At 40.2% G+C, this 14,977-nt stretch overlaps 1 protein-coding gene across 5 annotated transcripts in view; it reads right to left on the minus strand.

Annotated features, from left to right (window-relative positions):
- pard3aa (par-3 family cell polarity regulator alpha, a) overlaps positions 1–14,977 on the minus strand; it is an 858,224-nt gene that overhangs the window by 310,834 nt on the left and 532,413 nt on the right. For 4 of the 5 annotated variants that reach the window (XM_043690626.2, XM_043690630.2, XM_043690625.2 and 1 more), the window contains exons 10-11: positions 10,201–10,340; positions 3,597–3,752 (exon numbers count right to left, since the gene is read on the minus strand). In XM_043690626.2, the coding sequence (XP_043546561.2) occupies positions 3,597–3,752; positions 10,201–10,340 (296 nt within the window). The remainder of the gene's footprint in view (positions 1–3,596; positions 3,753–10,200; positions 10,341–14,977) is intronic. The other variant, XM_043690628.2, reaches the window with a different exon arrangement.

A 14,977-nucleotide genomic window follows, 5' to 3' on the forward strand; every position in this document is an offset into this window, starting at 1 on the left:
GGACCCTAGCAGAGATATTTGTATCACCATTAGCCACGGGTGAGGTGCCAGAAGACTGGAGAGTGGCTAATGGTGTGCCATTGTTTAAGAAAGGCTGTAAGGAAAAGCCACGGAAGCATAGGCCGGTGAGCCTGACATTAGTGGTGAGCAAATTGTTGGAGACACAGTTCCTGGAAGTGGCATCACAGGTTGACAGGGTGGTGAAGGTGGCATGCTTGCCTTCATCGGTCAGAGCACTGAGTATAGGAGTTGGGCTGTCATGTTACAGTATACAAGACATTGGTGAGGCCACATATGGAGTATTGCATAAAATTTGGTCACCTCTGTCGGAAGAATGTTATTAAACTGAGAAGGGTGTAAAAATGATTTTCAAAAGATATTATCGAGACTGGAAGGTTTGAATTATAAGGAGAGGCTGGATAGGCTTAGGGTGACTTAATAGAGATTTATAAAATGATGAGAGGCACATATAGCGAATAGCCCAGGTCTCTTCTCCAGTGTGGGGAACTAGAGGGCACACGTTTAAGGTGAGAGTGGAAGGATTTAAAATAGACCTGAGGGCCAATGTTTTCACACAGAGGGAGATGCATGTGTGGAACGAGCTGTCAGAGGAAGTGGTAGAGGTAAGTACAATTACAACATTTAAAAGACATTTTGACAGGTAAATGGGTAGGACCGTTTTAGACTGATAGGGGCAAACACAGGCAAATAGGACTAATTCAGTTTAGAGATCCTGATCAGCATGAAGGTATTGGGTCAAAGAATCTGTTTCCATGCTCTATGACTCAATGATACATGAAGGGCAATGGCCTTAAATATGCATTGAGAAGGCATTAGAATTGCTTTCCCAAGGTTTGAATATCTGCTAATCAATTTCACAAGGATTCAATGAACTTGAATAAGAAATTGCACTTCAAATCAAAACCAAGTAAAATATCAAGCATTTGACTTAAATGGAAGCTTTCCTTCAACTAGAAATGGCTGTATAACTTGCTGCAGTCATCCAGATCTGGAATTTGAGTTTGATTTCAATGAAATGCATGTGTCTCAAAGTTGAAAGCAAAATGCTTTCAACATTTCCCAATAGCATTCAAATCATCAAACACTACTTCCGCAGAAATTATCAAATTATTTTCAAGTTCTGGTCATCTGACACAGACTGCAATATTGCTCAGACAAACTGGTTCTGATTACAGACTCAGACACAAATGCTACTCTCTTCCTCCAACATCAATCCAAAATTGGAGACAACGTTCTTCTTCCCACATATTTAAAACATGAAAATAATACTGTTTTAGTGTTAATTGACTATCTTCACTTTATTACTTATAAAAAACTTAATATAAAACAGTGTTGAACAAAAAATCAATTTGAGCAATAAAAAATTGTCACAAGTTTGCGACTGCAAGTAGCAATTCTTTTAAGTTTGATAGAACAAAATTAAGAATTTTCATTCATTTCTTTAATTTTTTTAAATGTCGGTAGTAAAATGAATATGCAAGCTGCTTAAAATACAAATGGAAATTGATAGGACTGTAAGAACATTCTCAAATTCAAATAATTTTTAAAAAAATGAAAATCAGTACAGCAGACAAAAGAAGTCATTAAAGTACATAGTTCAGTACAGCAGCTGTGGAACTCCAGTTCTGGAAATCCATGTGAATGAAACAGATTCAAATCCCAGCTTTGGTTGGGACTCGTGATTGAGGATCTCATAGGGAGATTTCAGTAGTTCTCAGCTGTGCTGCTGGATGGAGTGGCTCACAATAGCAGCATACTGCATCTCAGGGGAAATAATTATTGGCAGGGGGGTATGTACTGCTCTGAAAAGCATATTTTTCATCCACCAGCACAAAAAATGGCAAACACAAATCTTTGGCTCAGACTATTTCATCCTGGCCAAAGGGAGACAGCACAGACAGCAAGTCAGAGGTGGGAGATCCAAAATAGAACAATTCCCTCAGTCCTTCATGTCAACTTCAACCCCACCACAACCCTTGCTAATCCTGCCATTCCATGAAATAAATATAAAGAAGACAGCTGTGAGGTTGAGACACTTTGAAATGAAATTGCTTGTGCATTTCTATTTATATTAATATACAAGAATGGCTTTTGTGCAGAAACACACTTGGATTTCCATTACTTCACATCACTTATATAAAGCCTAGGAAATGAAGGTGTTATGACGTTTAAGGCGTGTACTGTACCTTTAAGAGAGAGTGAATGCTGTTTTGAACTGAGAGATTTAAAGCACCTGTCATATGACTAGCTAGCAGTCTCAGAGTGTACTGGAAAATTGAAAATATGTAACATTTGGCCGTGAAATGGATACTTGAGTTGGTTGATGTTTTGACAACAATTCAAATTTGACAAATCAGTTTAAATTATGCCCCAGGATATTAAAACTCAATCAAGTTTGAATTTATTATTTTGCCAACATCAAGCCAATGAGATGATCTGATGTTGGGGATATAAGAATGCAGGCATTTTGAAAGCCAGACAGAGTAACTGCCATCGAGAGAGAGAGAGGGAGGGAGAGACCCAAAAGATTGAAACATTCTATCATGGGTACCTTCTTCATTTGAAACATCTTCACAGTAAAAGGAAAGACGATGACCCCAGGAGATCTTCAGCTGAAAAAAGACAGGCACCGAAGAGGACAGCCGCTGTATGGCTTTGAACTTAAGTTAATGTAAATTGAATAAGTGTTTTGTTGGAACAGTATATTGTTATAGAGTTGGGGGCAGTTAATAAGCAGTTAAGAGAAAGGCAGGCAAAGATTTGTGAATAGTTGTTAAATGTTCACTTTTAGAGTTAAAGAATCAATTGATATATTTTCTTTATGTAGTGGAATTTGAGAGTTCTCTGTTTAACCGATAACAAGGCGAGGTGAGCTTTTCTGGGTATTTGGTTTAATTAATGGAAGAGTTCACCGCCGTGTTGTAACACTTAAGTTCATTTCTGAAGAAAATATGTATGTTTGACTTGTGCTTTTAACTCATTGTATTGTTGTTGTTCTTACACTATTAATTTTGCTACATGTCATGAAGCAATTTTAACACGTCCCTTTCTTTTTAATAGCAGAATTTAAAACAAAATTGAAATCTTGGTTGCTTTCCAAAATAGTTACAACAATTTTGAATTCTGCAATATGTGTGTGGCTACTTCAACGACAGTTGAGTATTCGATTACAGCATTGGCAATAGGTGAACTGTACATGCATAATCAACCCCATCACAACAAATTCTGTCTGCAACAAAAAAAAATTGTGTTCACAAGTTTGGAGATTTATCATTGGTCACCTGATACAAAGTTTTACATCCTCAGTAAATAGTCCTCGAGGAAGCTTTGATCAAACCCTTGCAGCATGTCAGAATGATGGAAACATGGGATAAGAAATGAACTCTCAAATACACTTTAGGTATAATGCTTTGACCTGGCTTTAAGACTCAAAAGCTAGAGCGAAGGGCAGATCCCAGAATTGTAATATGGCAACAAAAAGAATGATGCATCAACTGCAAACCACCCAATGTTTAAAGATGGATGCCATTAAAAACTACACATAAGATAAACAGTTTGCAGTTATTCAAGTATACCTCTAGTTTGTCAGGTATTCTACGCACCAGTTCCCGAGGGAGGGAGGTTTCTTCCTGCCGGAGGACCAACAGACTGACAGTGCCACCCATCTTGGTGTTCCTCAGCAGTGTCACCACTTCCTCTTGTATTTTTCCAGTTAGATCTACACCATTAACCTGAAACCACAACAATAAGTCATTATTAACTTTGATCCCAGGTCCACAACAAAAGTAAAAATAAAAGATTTGGGCAGGACATTAAATGCAGTGAGGTTAACAGCTACCAAAATTTGTGATCTTCTTTTGAAATTACTTCTGACAGACAGGTGGAACTAAAATGGAACTAAGTCAACATAAGATGATTCTGATGCCCATTTCTCTACCTGATTCATTGAGGTCTTGTTCACCATAAATCATAGTGACCAGTTGGAAACTCCAGTGGTTCAGTTGAGATCCCACCTCTACAGATGCTATGAGCGACATTCCAGATTGGCAACCTCTCAACTTGTCACCAACTATGAATCACAGTTCACCACCAGTTATCTTTATCAGGTTGGAATATTAAGAGTGCCTGCAGTCTATTCTAGAGATTTATCACATCAATTTTTCCAAGGCTGAAACACCAAAATTGGAAATGTAAACAAAACTACATATTTCTTTAGTGCTACCTTCTCGAGATAAGCTGGAAATCTAGAGTTTGGTACAGGAAATGTTTCATTAATTGACATCTATGGGATGAATTAATCAAACATTCCAGCTAATCAAGAGGTATGTTTAACCAGAGTAAACCCTGACCAAGTGAAGTCTCACGATATCAACATCCCTCAAAAATCTTTGTAAAAACAAAAACACAACTCCTAAAGTCAACGTAGTTGACATAGTTAGCAGCAGAAACACAAATCAGTGGGTATAGACATCACTGTTATACTTTACCTGCAGTACAAATACTGGGATATCACAGTACTATAATTTTTTGCCAGTTTATCAAGAGTGCCACTTGATAAGGTGCTGGTTCAAACAAAGTTTGCTGTACGCCCATATTCTTACAGGAAAACAGAATCATGATAGCTCTCAAAGGAATTATTTACAAGTTTAGCATATTTTTCATATTTTGCTTGAAAACTGTTGATAATTAAAATGAGCTGTTGCAGTTAAAATGGCCACTATTTAGGTGCAAGTTTTATATTACAGCACTTCCTTGTTAAATGAACATTGATAAGACATTTTCTGTTTGATATTATTTGCAATCTCTCAAAACTGCTAGCATCAAAGGAAAAATCTGATTAAAATAACTAGGCTCCATTTTCAGTTTCAACACTTCAAAATGATTTGAACCACTACTTGATTTCCAGCCAATCCCCGAAATCCTGACAAGATAACAGAACACAAGTAAAGAGCAGAAATGCAAGACCAGCTGAGTGAGGCTCTGCAGGAACAAGCAACTGCATTGGTAGCACATAGCTCAGTAATTGAGATTCTGTGCAAAGCATAAAAGAGAAACTTGCTCGAAAAAGAAAAGAACATCTCTTTAAGGGTGGCCGAGTAGCAGCACATCATGTGGGCTCCTGCCCGAAGCTCATCTGCTCCATCTGCTGTACTTTTTCTTCTTCTTTCACTTCGCTTTTTCCTTAGTTTGATGAACTTAGCTTCTGTGGAGAGCAAGTCTGTGCAGCGTGGAGACGATTGAGCAAGTGTTGTGGCGAGAGGTATCTCCTGGCATCTGCAGCAAGAGACCAGGCAGCTCAAGATGGTGGTAACATCAGGCAGGCCGAGGATCCCCAGCATCTGCAGCGATGTCAAGTGTGGGCAACAATGAGCCAGTGTGGGTTTTTTTTTGGGCTGGGGGTCTTACAGTAGAGGAGCCCAGCATGGAGGAATGCGGGCCCTTGTTGAACGTGTAACATTTTTTTTTCTACTTTATATGGGCTGTATTGTTGAGAGTGTAAAATATATAAATTTTTTCTACTTTGTATCTAAGATTTTGTAATGAGGTACCTTTGTACCTCAGATGGTGCCAGGAATGGCAATTTTGCACGCTTTTCTTGTATCCCTGTACTTGAATACATATGATAATAAAACCTAATTTTGACTCTTATTATGTTTTTTATTTATTTATGGAATGACTGTCCAACACTTCAAAAGCATTTTTAAAAATTCTCTTCACAGTGATATTCTGAGACTGTTTAATATTTGTAACTGCTTCAGGCTACTTACACAACCAATTTTGATCTTCTATCAGCTAAAGCAAAACTCAAATACCAAGATGGATAGGATCTCCATTTAATTCCCAAACATTTTGAGTTAATCCCTTAAATTGGCAGCTGGATATGCTTGAAGTTTGCTTTGTAGCTCAATCTTTTGATGTATTTGGCCAACTCCTGAACTTCATCAATCTAAGGTCAGAATTGCAGTCTGACAGTATTCCCTCACTTTGCAATATTGCACGCCATAATACTAGATAAGTGAATAGATGTGGCCAGGGTTGGAGGATTTGAGCTACAGGGAGAGGCTGAACAGGCTGGGGCTGTTTTCCCTGGAGCATCGGAGGCTGAGGGGTGACCATATAGAGGTTTACAAAATTATGAGGGGCATGGATAAGATAAATAGACAAAGTCTTTTCCCTGGGGTCAGGGAGTCCAGAACTAGAGGGCATAGGCTTAGAGTGAGAGGGGCAAGATATAAAGGAGACCTAAGGGGCAACCTTTTCACACAGACGGTGGCACGTGTATGGAATGAGCTGCCAGTGGATGTGGTGGAGGCTGGTACAGTTGCAACATTTAAGAGGCATTTGGATGGTATATGAATAGGAAGGGTTTGGAGGGATATGGGCCGGGTGCTGGCAGGTGGGACTAGATTGGGTTGGGATATCTGGTCGGCATGGACAGGTTGGACCAAAGGGTCTGTTTCCATGCTGTATATCTCTATGACTCTATAAATCGATCCAAGTTGAAGCCTTTTTATTCATACACGGGATGTACGCATTACTGGCTAGGCCAGCAATAATAACTCAGAGGCAGTTAAGAGTCAATCACATTGTGCTGGGTCTGAAGTCACATGTGGAACAGACCATGTCAGAATAGATTTCCTTTCCTACTGGACATCAGTGACTGAAATTGGTTTTATGGCAATAAGCACTGGTATAGGGTCACAACTGAAGTAGTTGTCTATTTTTATTGAATTCAAAGTGCACTATTAACATGGGATTTGAAGCCATGTCCCTAAAACACTGGTCCAGTGAAATTACCACAACATCACCACCTCTCCGAAATTCAATTACAATTCAATAACCTCACTACCCGTCTAACCTGATCAATTGGCTCTTATTTCCATCACAAGAGGGGCTACTCCTGGAAAGAGGGCTACTGAGGGAAAAAAGGGCCAGGGAAGGCTGAACCAATCCTGCCATATTGTGGCTTATCAAACATGAACATAGTTAATGGAGAGGAAGAACCAATGAGAACCAAACAACAACAAAAAAGAGAGCTAAAATAGCAGAGGAGAATAAAAACTAAAAACAACAAACAGAAATTTGTAGAACAGGAACAACAGGAGAGCATACTACATTACAAATATTACAACTATGTAAGGCTAGATGAAGGAAAATAATCCTTTGGTAATACAGAACTTGAGTTGAAAAAAAAAAGACATTTTGTCAAAGTTTTTTCGTCTTGCATTCAATAGGATAATTTGCAAGAATACCAATTCGAGGGACAGCCATAATTTACAGAGGAGAACGATGAATGCTGGCAAACAGATTGTCAATGGTAAATGTGTTGCCATGGAGGGCATTTCAGCCAATGATGATCAATTGTTAGCCTGGCTTTGTTTAGATTTTAAATCAGGCAGGTTGGTTCCAATTAGTCAATGAATTGCCCTCAGAAGTGAATCAGCAAATGGCTGCCATCGATATTCTTAAGTTCAAAAATGCACATGTATGTTCTTACTCTCAGCAATTAATAGAAATATCTTCCAGTACATGCAGGTGTGCTACAGTGGAAGCTCAACTCAAAATCATTTGCTAAAATGGTTCTTCATACATTCAAAACAATCCAGCAAACATGGACCAACCATGGAATTCCATTTTATGTTGGGCACTGTGTTGCAAGTTTTGTATGAATGGGCAAAGTAGATATGGTTAGTACCTTGTCTGATGCAAACAGTTCAAAGGATATGCTGTTTGATTTGGTTCACCAGTGCTTTGGACATATGGGGTGGTACAGTGGCTGGCACTGCTGCCTCACAGCGGATTTGATTCCACCCTTGGGTGATGATCAGTGTGGAATTTGCACATTCTCCCAGTTTCTGCATGGGTTTCCTCCCACAGTCCAAAGTGTGCAAGTTAGGTGGATTGGCCATGCCAAATTGCCCATATAGATTCGAAGGATTTGCAGGCTAGGTGCATTAGCCATAAGAAACGTAGATTAGATTAGATTAGATTACTTACAGTGTATTGAATTACCGGATTGAATTCAAGAGTCGTGAGTTGATGTTGCAGCTGTACAGGACCTTGGTAAGGCCACAGTTGGAGTACTGTGTGCAGTTCTGGTCGGCGCATTTTAGGAAAGATGTGGAAGCTTTGGAGAGGGTGCAGAGGAGATTTACCAGGATGTTGCCTGGAATGGAGAATAGGTTGTACGAGGATAGGTTGAGAGTGCTAGGCCTTTTCTCATTGGAACGGCGAAGGATGAGGGGTGACTTGATAGAGGTTTATAAGATGATCGGGGAATAGATAGCGTAGACAGTCAGAGACTTTTTCCCCGTGTACAACAGAGTGTTACAAGGGGACATAAATTTAAGTTGAAGGGTGGAAGGTATAGGGGGGATGTCAGGGGTAGGTTCTTTACCCAGAGAGTGTTGGGGGCATGGAATGCGCAGCCTGTGAGAGTGGCAGAGTCAGAATCATTGGTGACCTTTAAGCGGCAATTGGATAGGTACATGGATGGGTGCTTAAGCTAGGACAAATGTTCAACACAACATCATGGGCCGAAGGGCCTGTTCTGTGCTGTATTGTTCTATGTTCTATGTGTGGAAACAGGCCCTTCGGCCCAACAAGTCCACACCGACCCACCGAAGCGCAACCCACCCATTCCCCTACATTTATCCCTTCGCCTAACACTACGGGCAATTTAGCATGGCCAATTCACCTAACCTGCACATTTTTGGATTGTGGGAGGAAACCGGAGCACCTGGAGAAAACCCACGCAGACACGGGGAGAATGTGCAAACTCCACACAGACAGTTGCCTGAGGTGGGAATTGAACCCGGGTCTCTGGCACTGTGAGGCAGCAGTGCTAACCACTGTACCACCATGCCGCCCATGTACGGTTACAGGGACAGGATAGGTGGGTAAGTCTGGGTGGGATGCTCTTCGAAGGGTCAGTGTGAACTCCATATGGGCCAAATAGTCTGTTTCCACACAGTATGGATTTTATGACTCTATATGGCTAACATAGGTGGCATCACATTAGCATTGGAATTCACATAGTACATCACTCATTTGTGAGATAGGTAGAATTATCTTTGGCTTGATGGCAGCAGGTGGTCCGTAGCAAATATCACTCATGCGCTACTGCTTTGTAGCTTCGTCGAGACTTACCCGTCACTCCAATTTTTGAAATACCTTACTGAAGTGCACTGAGCCCTTTTCAGAGCTAAAAGAGAGATGCTCAGGGCCATTCATGAGTTTGTGCCTTCTATGGCGAGAAATTGGCCTTACGGGACATTTAAAATATAGGGTCCAAGACATTTGCTCAGCGTGCAAGCCTGATGTTGAAATAGGGTGCATCAAAGCCAACCTACAGGGTAATAGCTACCCTGAATGGATCATTTTGCAATATACAGCTGCATAACATAACTGCAAAATAGACTGACATCACTGCATATTTTCCTCTGTTCAAGCAAGCAGAGTTACAGTGACCAGCACCAAAAGTGCACAGTTAATTATAAACATAAATTGAAGGCTCCGAGGCCAGTAGTTGCTTTCCATTGCTAAATAATTTTAAAACAAAAGTTCATTTATTTTCAAATTTGCTCTCACTCAGTATCTTTTATCTTGTAGCCAGTAGTAATATGAGGTTATGTTTCATTTCAAAGCACAAATCTTTTTACAAGCAATACAAATTTAAAGCTTAATTACAGCAAAAATGAAAAACAAAAAATCAATTTTTTCATAAAAGAAACATCTGCTGGTACACAAGCACAAAATAATGACAACCTTCAATCATACAAGACAAAGCCACTGCTGCTAAATGCAAAGCTGCTAAGATAATATAGCAAGCATTTCAGGCCAAGCACACTTCAATTCCATTTTCGAGTTTTGGACATGCTATTTCAGTGCATTAGCTCCACCTACAGAATGATGAGCATGCTTGATGCTCTCCCAGTACACATTTATCTTCAGTGCAAGTCATCTGTGAGCACAGTTTTAAAAAGGGAAGGGTCAAAATCCTAGAACTCTTTTCCTAACAGCGTTGTGGGTCTGCTTACACCAAATGAACTACAGCAGTTCAAGATGACAACTCACCACCACCTTCTCACGTGCAACTAGGGAAGGTCAATAAATGTTGGCCCAGCCAGAGGCACCAACATCCACAATTGAATATTAACAAACAGAAAATCCATTCACCTCTAGAAGCCGGTCTCCTGCCTTCAGTCTGCCATCTTGGATAGCTGCACCTTTTGGAAGAATGTTTTTCACATAAATTGGTGCTGAACCACCAACAGGAACATCCCGTGATGTTATGCTAAATCCAAGACCTTCAGGACCTGTATGCAGAGAGATGAGAATGTTAATTTTATGTTTAAGTGGAAATATTATTTAAACAAAAGATATCAGTCCAGAATGAACAAAGAAAACCTTTATTGCTAAAAATAAAGATCTACAATTCCTTGAAACTGTGCAAAAGTGATTAAGTTTTTGCAGGCCCTTTGACCCAACAAGTCCACCACCGACCCGCTGAAGAGTAACCCCACCAGACCCAATTCCCCCATCCTGTATTTACCCCTGACTAATGCACCTAAAACTATGGGCAATTTAGAATGACCAATTCACCTGACCGGCACATCTTTGGATTGTGGGAGGAAATCGGAGCATCTGAAGGAAACGCCACAGACAGTCGCTTGAGGTGAGGAACTGAACCTGGGTCCCTAGCGCTGTGAGGAGTAACGCTAACCACTGAGCTACCGTGCCACCCTATTTAGGTTAAATCACAGGAAAGTGCATTGTATTATTGGGCTTAAAGTATAATTTGAAATAATGTTTCAGAATAAATGTAAAGTACATATAGGAACCTTTGAATCTTATGGATTTACAGAATTGTCTGTTTTTGTCCAAATGTCAGGTCAATCACTTTTACTGTCAGACTTCAAAACACTAATATGACAGCCTGCTTACGTCGTAATAAGTTGCCAGAAACTTTTTACACTCTATACAAATGTCAACAAAGATGCAAAATATCAATAATCAATCATTTTAAAGCAGTTAGGTCAGGAAAAAGCACTATTGCTTAATACTTCTATGACCAGAGTTCACACACTGACAAAGGTTGAAATACCAATTACCTGGTTAAACTTCAATCAGGTGGATCAGTGTGGGTTCAATTCCCATACCAGCTGAGGTCACCATGAAGATCCCAGCTTGTCAGCATCACTCCTCGTCCGAGGTGCGGTGACCCCTCAGGTTAAACTTACCCCCCCAGTCGTCTCTCTCTAATGACCGAGCAACCCTATAGTCCACTCGGATATGTTGACTTATAGTTTACAAAGCACAAATGAAACCACAACAAACATGAAGTGTCATTACTACTGTCACTAATGGCCATATGTTTCTGGTATACAGCTGGTTTCCAATGAGATTTACACTGTACATGAGAGGTCAATGAGAGAAGATAAAGGTATAACAACTGAAGAGCTCTTCGTTAATAAAGGAAAAATCCAGAAATTGCCAGTGCAGGACACTATTATGGTGTAAAAACTAAGACTGAAGATGAAGTAATGAATGCATTTTACCAAAACTTGCAGATTTTTTTGAAAGGGTAATGTAAATAAGCTGTTAAATCTCAGGGGGGCAGTGAAGGGAAAATAATATAAAAACTGCATGATTTTAAACCATTAAATAAGTGATAGATAGGCAACATGATAAATCACTTGTCAAACATCCCATGGCCTTGGAAAGTATACTAACCTGAGGTGATCAGTATCAAGAGGCTACAAACTCAACGAAAGTTCTCCAGTACTTTCATCCTGACTAAGTGTGTGGCTGGCATTATAAACACAAATTTGAAAACACCAAATACTTCTGCACACCTCAAAAGATCTGCCAACTAAAAAGTTCACAAACTGACCTTTCCATAAGACAAATGAATGTCAATTACTTTGCATCATGGCAGGTAAACATCACAAGTCGACATAAATGGATTAGTGACCTTATTCAATAATTAGAATAAATACACAAATTTCTGAAAAGATGATTGCTTCTGTGAAATACCAATGAGAAACCCAAACCCAAAAAGAGTGAGATTCCAAAACAAAAATTAAAGACAGAGTTCAGTGTGATCTTTTCTACAAGAAACTGAAGTCATTATCATTTGACATTATCATTTATCGTGTTCATGGTGGGTAGGAGCTGCTGTAGCATGATACTTCATACATTATTTATTTTGTAGTTTATACTTGAATGGAAAGTAAAGAAAGAGATATACAGCACGAAAACAGACCCCTCAGTCCAACTCGTCCATGCCGACCAGATATTCCAATCTAATCTCGTCCCACTTAACAGCACCCAGCCCATATCTCTCCAAACCCTCCCTATTCATATACTCATCCAGATTCCTTTTAAATGTTGCAATTGTACCAGCCACCACCACTTCCTCTGGCAGCTCATTTCATACATGCACCACCCTCTGCATGAAAAATTTGCTTCTTAGATCCTTTTTAAATTTTTTCTCTCTCACCCTCAACCTATGCTCTCTAGTTCTGGATTCGCCCACCCCAGGGAAAAGACTTTGCCTATTTATCCTATCCATGCCCCTCATGATTTTATAAACCTCTATAAGGTCACCCCTCAGATTCCGATGCTCCAGGGAAAACAGCCCCAGCCTATTCAACCTCTTCCTAAAGCTCAAACCCTCCAACCCTGGCAACCTCCTTGTAAATCTTTTCTGAACCCTTTCAAGTTTCACAGCGTCCTTCCGATAGGAAGGAGACCAGAACTGCACCAAAAGTGGCCTAACTAACGTCCTGTACAGCCACAATGTAACCTGCCAACTCCTGTACTCAATACTCTGACTAGCAAAGGAAAGCATACCAAACGCCTTCTTCACTATCCTATCGACCTGCAACTCCACTTTCAAGCTGTCAAGAACCTGCACTCCAAGGTCTCTTTGTTCAGCAATACTCTCTAGGACCTTACCATTAAGTGTATAAGTCCTGCTCAGATTTTCTTTCCCAAAATGCAGCACCTCGCATTTATCTAAATTAAACTTCATTTGCCACTCCTCAGCCCATTGGCCCATCTGAACAAGATCCAGTTGTAATCTGAGGTAACCTTCTTCGCTGTCCACTACACCTCCAATTTTTGTGTCATCTGCAAACTTACCAACTATACCTTCAATGTTCACATCCAAATCATTTATAAAAATGATGAAAAGTAGTGGACCCAGCACCGATCCTTGTGGCACTCTACCGGTCCCAGGCCTCCAATCTGAAAAACAACCTTCCACCACCCTTTCTCTTCTATCTTTGAGCCACTTCTGTATCCAAATGGCTAGCTCTCCCTGTATTCCATGAGATTAAATTTGCATGGGGGACCTTGTTGAAAGCCTCACTGAAGTCCACATGTCCACCGATCTGCCCTCAATCTGTTTTGTTACTTTTTCGAAAAACTCAATCAAATGGACAGTATTTCAACCAGTTGAATGCTCTTTTCATACTCTAAATTTGACTCAGAAATACGGCTCTGGATTCAATTCTGTAGATGGGATGAATGCCCCGTGTCCATTCAGGACTCCTGGGTGAAAGTTAATAAACAACAGCAACACAGCTTCTAGTCAGAAGTCACATCATACCTGATTATAGTCCAACAGGTTTGTTTGAAAATACAAGCTTTCACAGCACTATCGTATTTGTGCAGTAGGTAAAGCTGTTGAGGTTACAGACAATGGCATTGTTGGAGTAGAGCAGTTCAATGCAAACAGAGAGAAGATTTTTGCAAACTCTTCCATCGCAGCTCATGAACATACTGAATTTCTATAGTACCCATAGCATCGTGAACATTTTTGTTTCATTTTATTAATTTATTTAGTCATGGGATTTGGGGATTGCTGAAAAGGCCAGAATTTATTCTTCAGCTTACATTGCACTGAAGGCGGTGGCAGCCAGCTGCCTTTTTGACTGCTGTAATCCACATGGTATTAGTGCATTTTCAACAATGTGGGGAATTCTATGATTTTGACCCAAACACAGTGAAGGAATGGTGATATCGTTCCAAATCAGGATGATGTCTCAATTTGGAGCAGAACTTGCAGGCAATGGTGTTCTCATACATGTGATGACCTTGACTTTTTTGGTGACAGATGCTGTCAAGGGAACCTTAGTGAATTGCTAACATGCATTTTGTATACAGCACACCCTGCTGCCACTTTGATTCATTGTTAGAGGCAGGTGATGGGGTATCATTTGAATGAGCTGAGCTTTCTGAGTACTGTTGAAGCTGCATTAATCCAAGCAGGTGGAGAGTATTCCATCACACTCCTGATTTGTGTCTTGTGCATGGTCAACAACCACAGAGGGAAGAAGAGAATTACTCATCTCAGAATTCCGAGTCTCTGACTTATTCTTGTATGAATGTGGTTCAGCCAGTTTAATCTCTGGTCACTGCTGATGTTATGATGTTGATGCTGGGGACTCAGCAATGACAATGCTGTTGAATGCCAAGGGGAGGTTGTTAGATTTTCTCTTATTGGAAATGGCACTTGCCTGGTCTGAATGTTACTTGCACTGATCAGTGCAAGACTGAATGTTGCCACTTGAATGTTAGTTACCGGACAGTGGGCTATGATAGAAAATATTAGAACAGGATCATACAGAGTTCTAAGAAGCATCTCAAAGGAAAAGTGAGTTTTAGAAAGGTAAAACAGGATCAGAGGTAGAATTTAAGGAGTATCTCAAAGGAAAACCATGTGTTGGAAAGGTAAAGAAACTTACTGAGGGAAGTCAGAGATGAGGGCTGAAACACTGAAAGCACTGTCACCTACAAATTAAAGTCTGGAAGAAAAACAAAAATTGCTGAAAAGACCCAGCAGGTTTGGCAGCATCTGTGGAGAGAAATTAGAGAGTTAACATTTCAGGTCCAGTGACCCTTCTTCTGAGCTCCTTCAAAACTCTTTATTTTTCTCTGATTTCCA

Source organism: Chiloscyllium plagiosum, unplaced genomic scaffold, assembly GCF_037043375.1.
Source record: "Chiloscyllium plagiosum isolate Xiang-an unplaced genomic scaffold, Cpla_swu_hap1 HiC_scaffold_5, whole genome shotgun sequence".
In the NCBI taxonomy this organism is placed as follows: Eukaryota; Metazoa; Chordata; class Chondrichthyes; order Orectolobiformes; family Hemiscylliidae; genus Chiloscyllium; species Chiloscyllium plagiosum.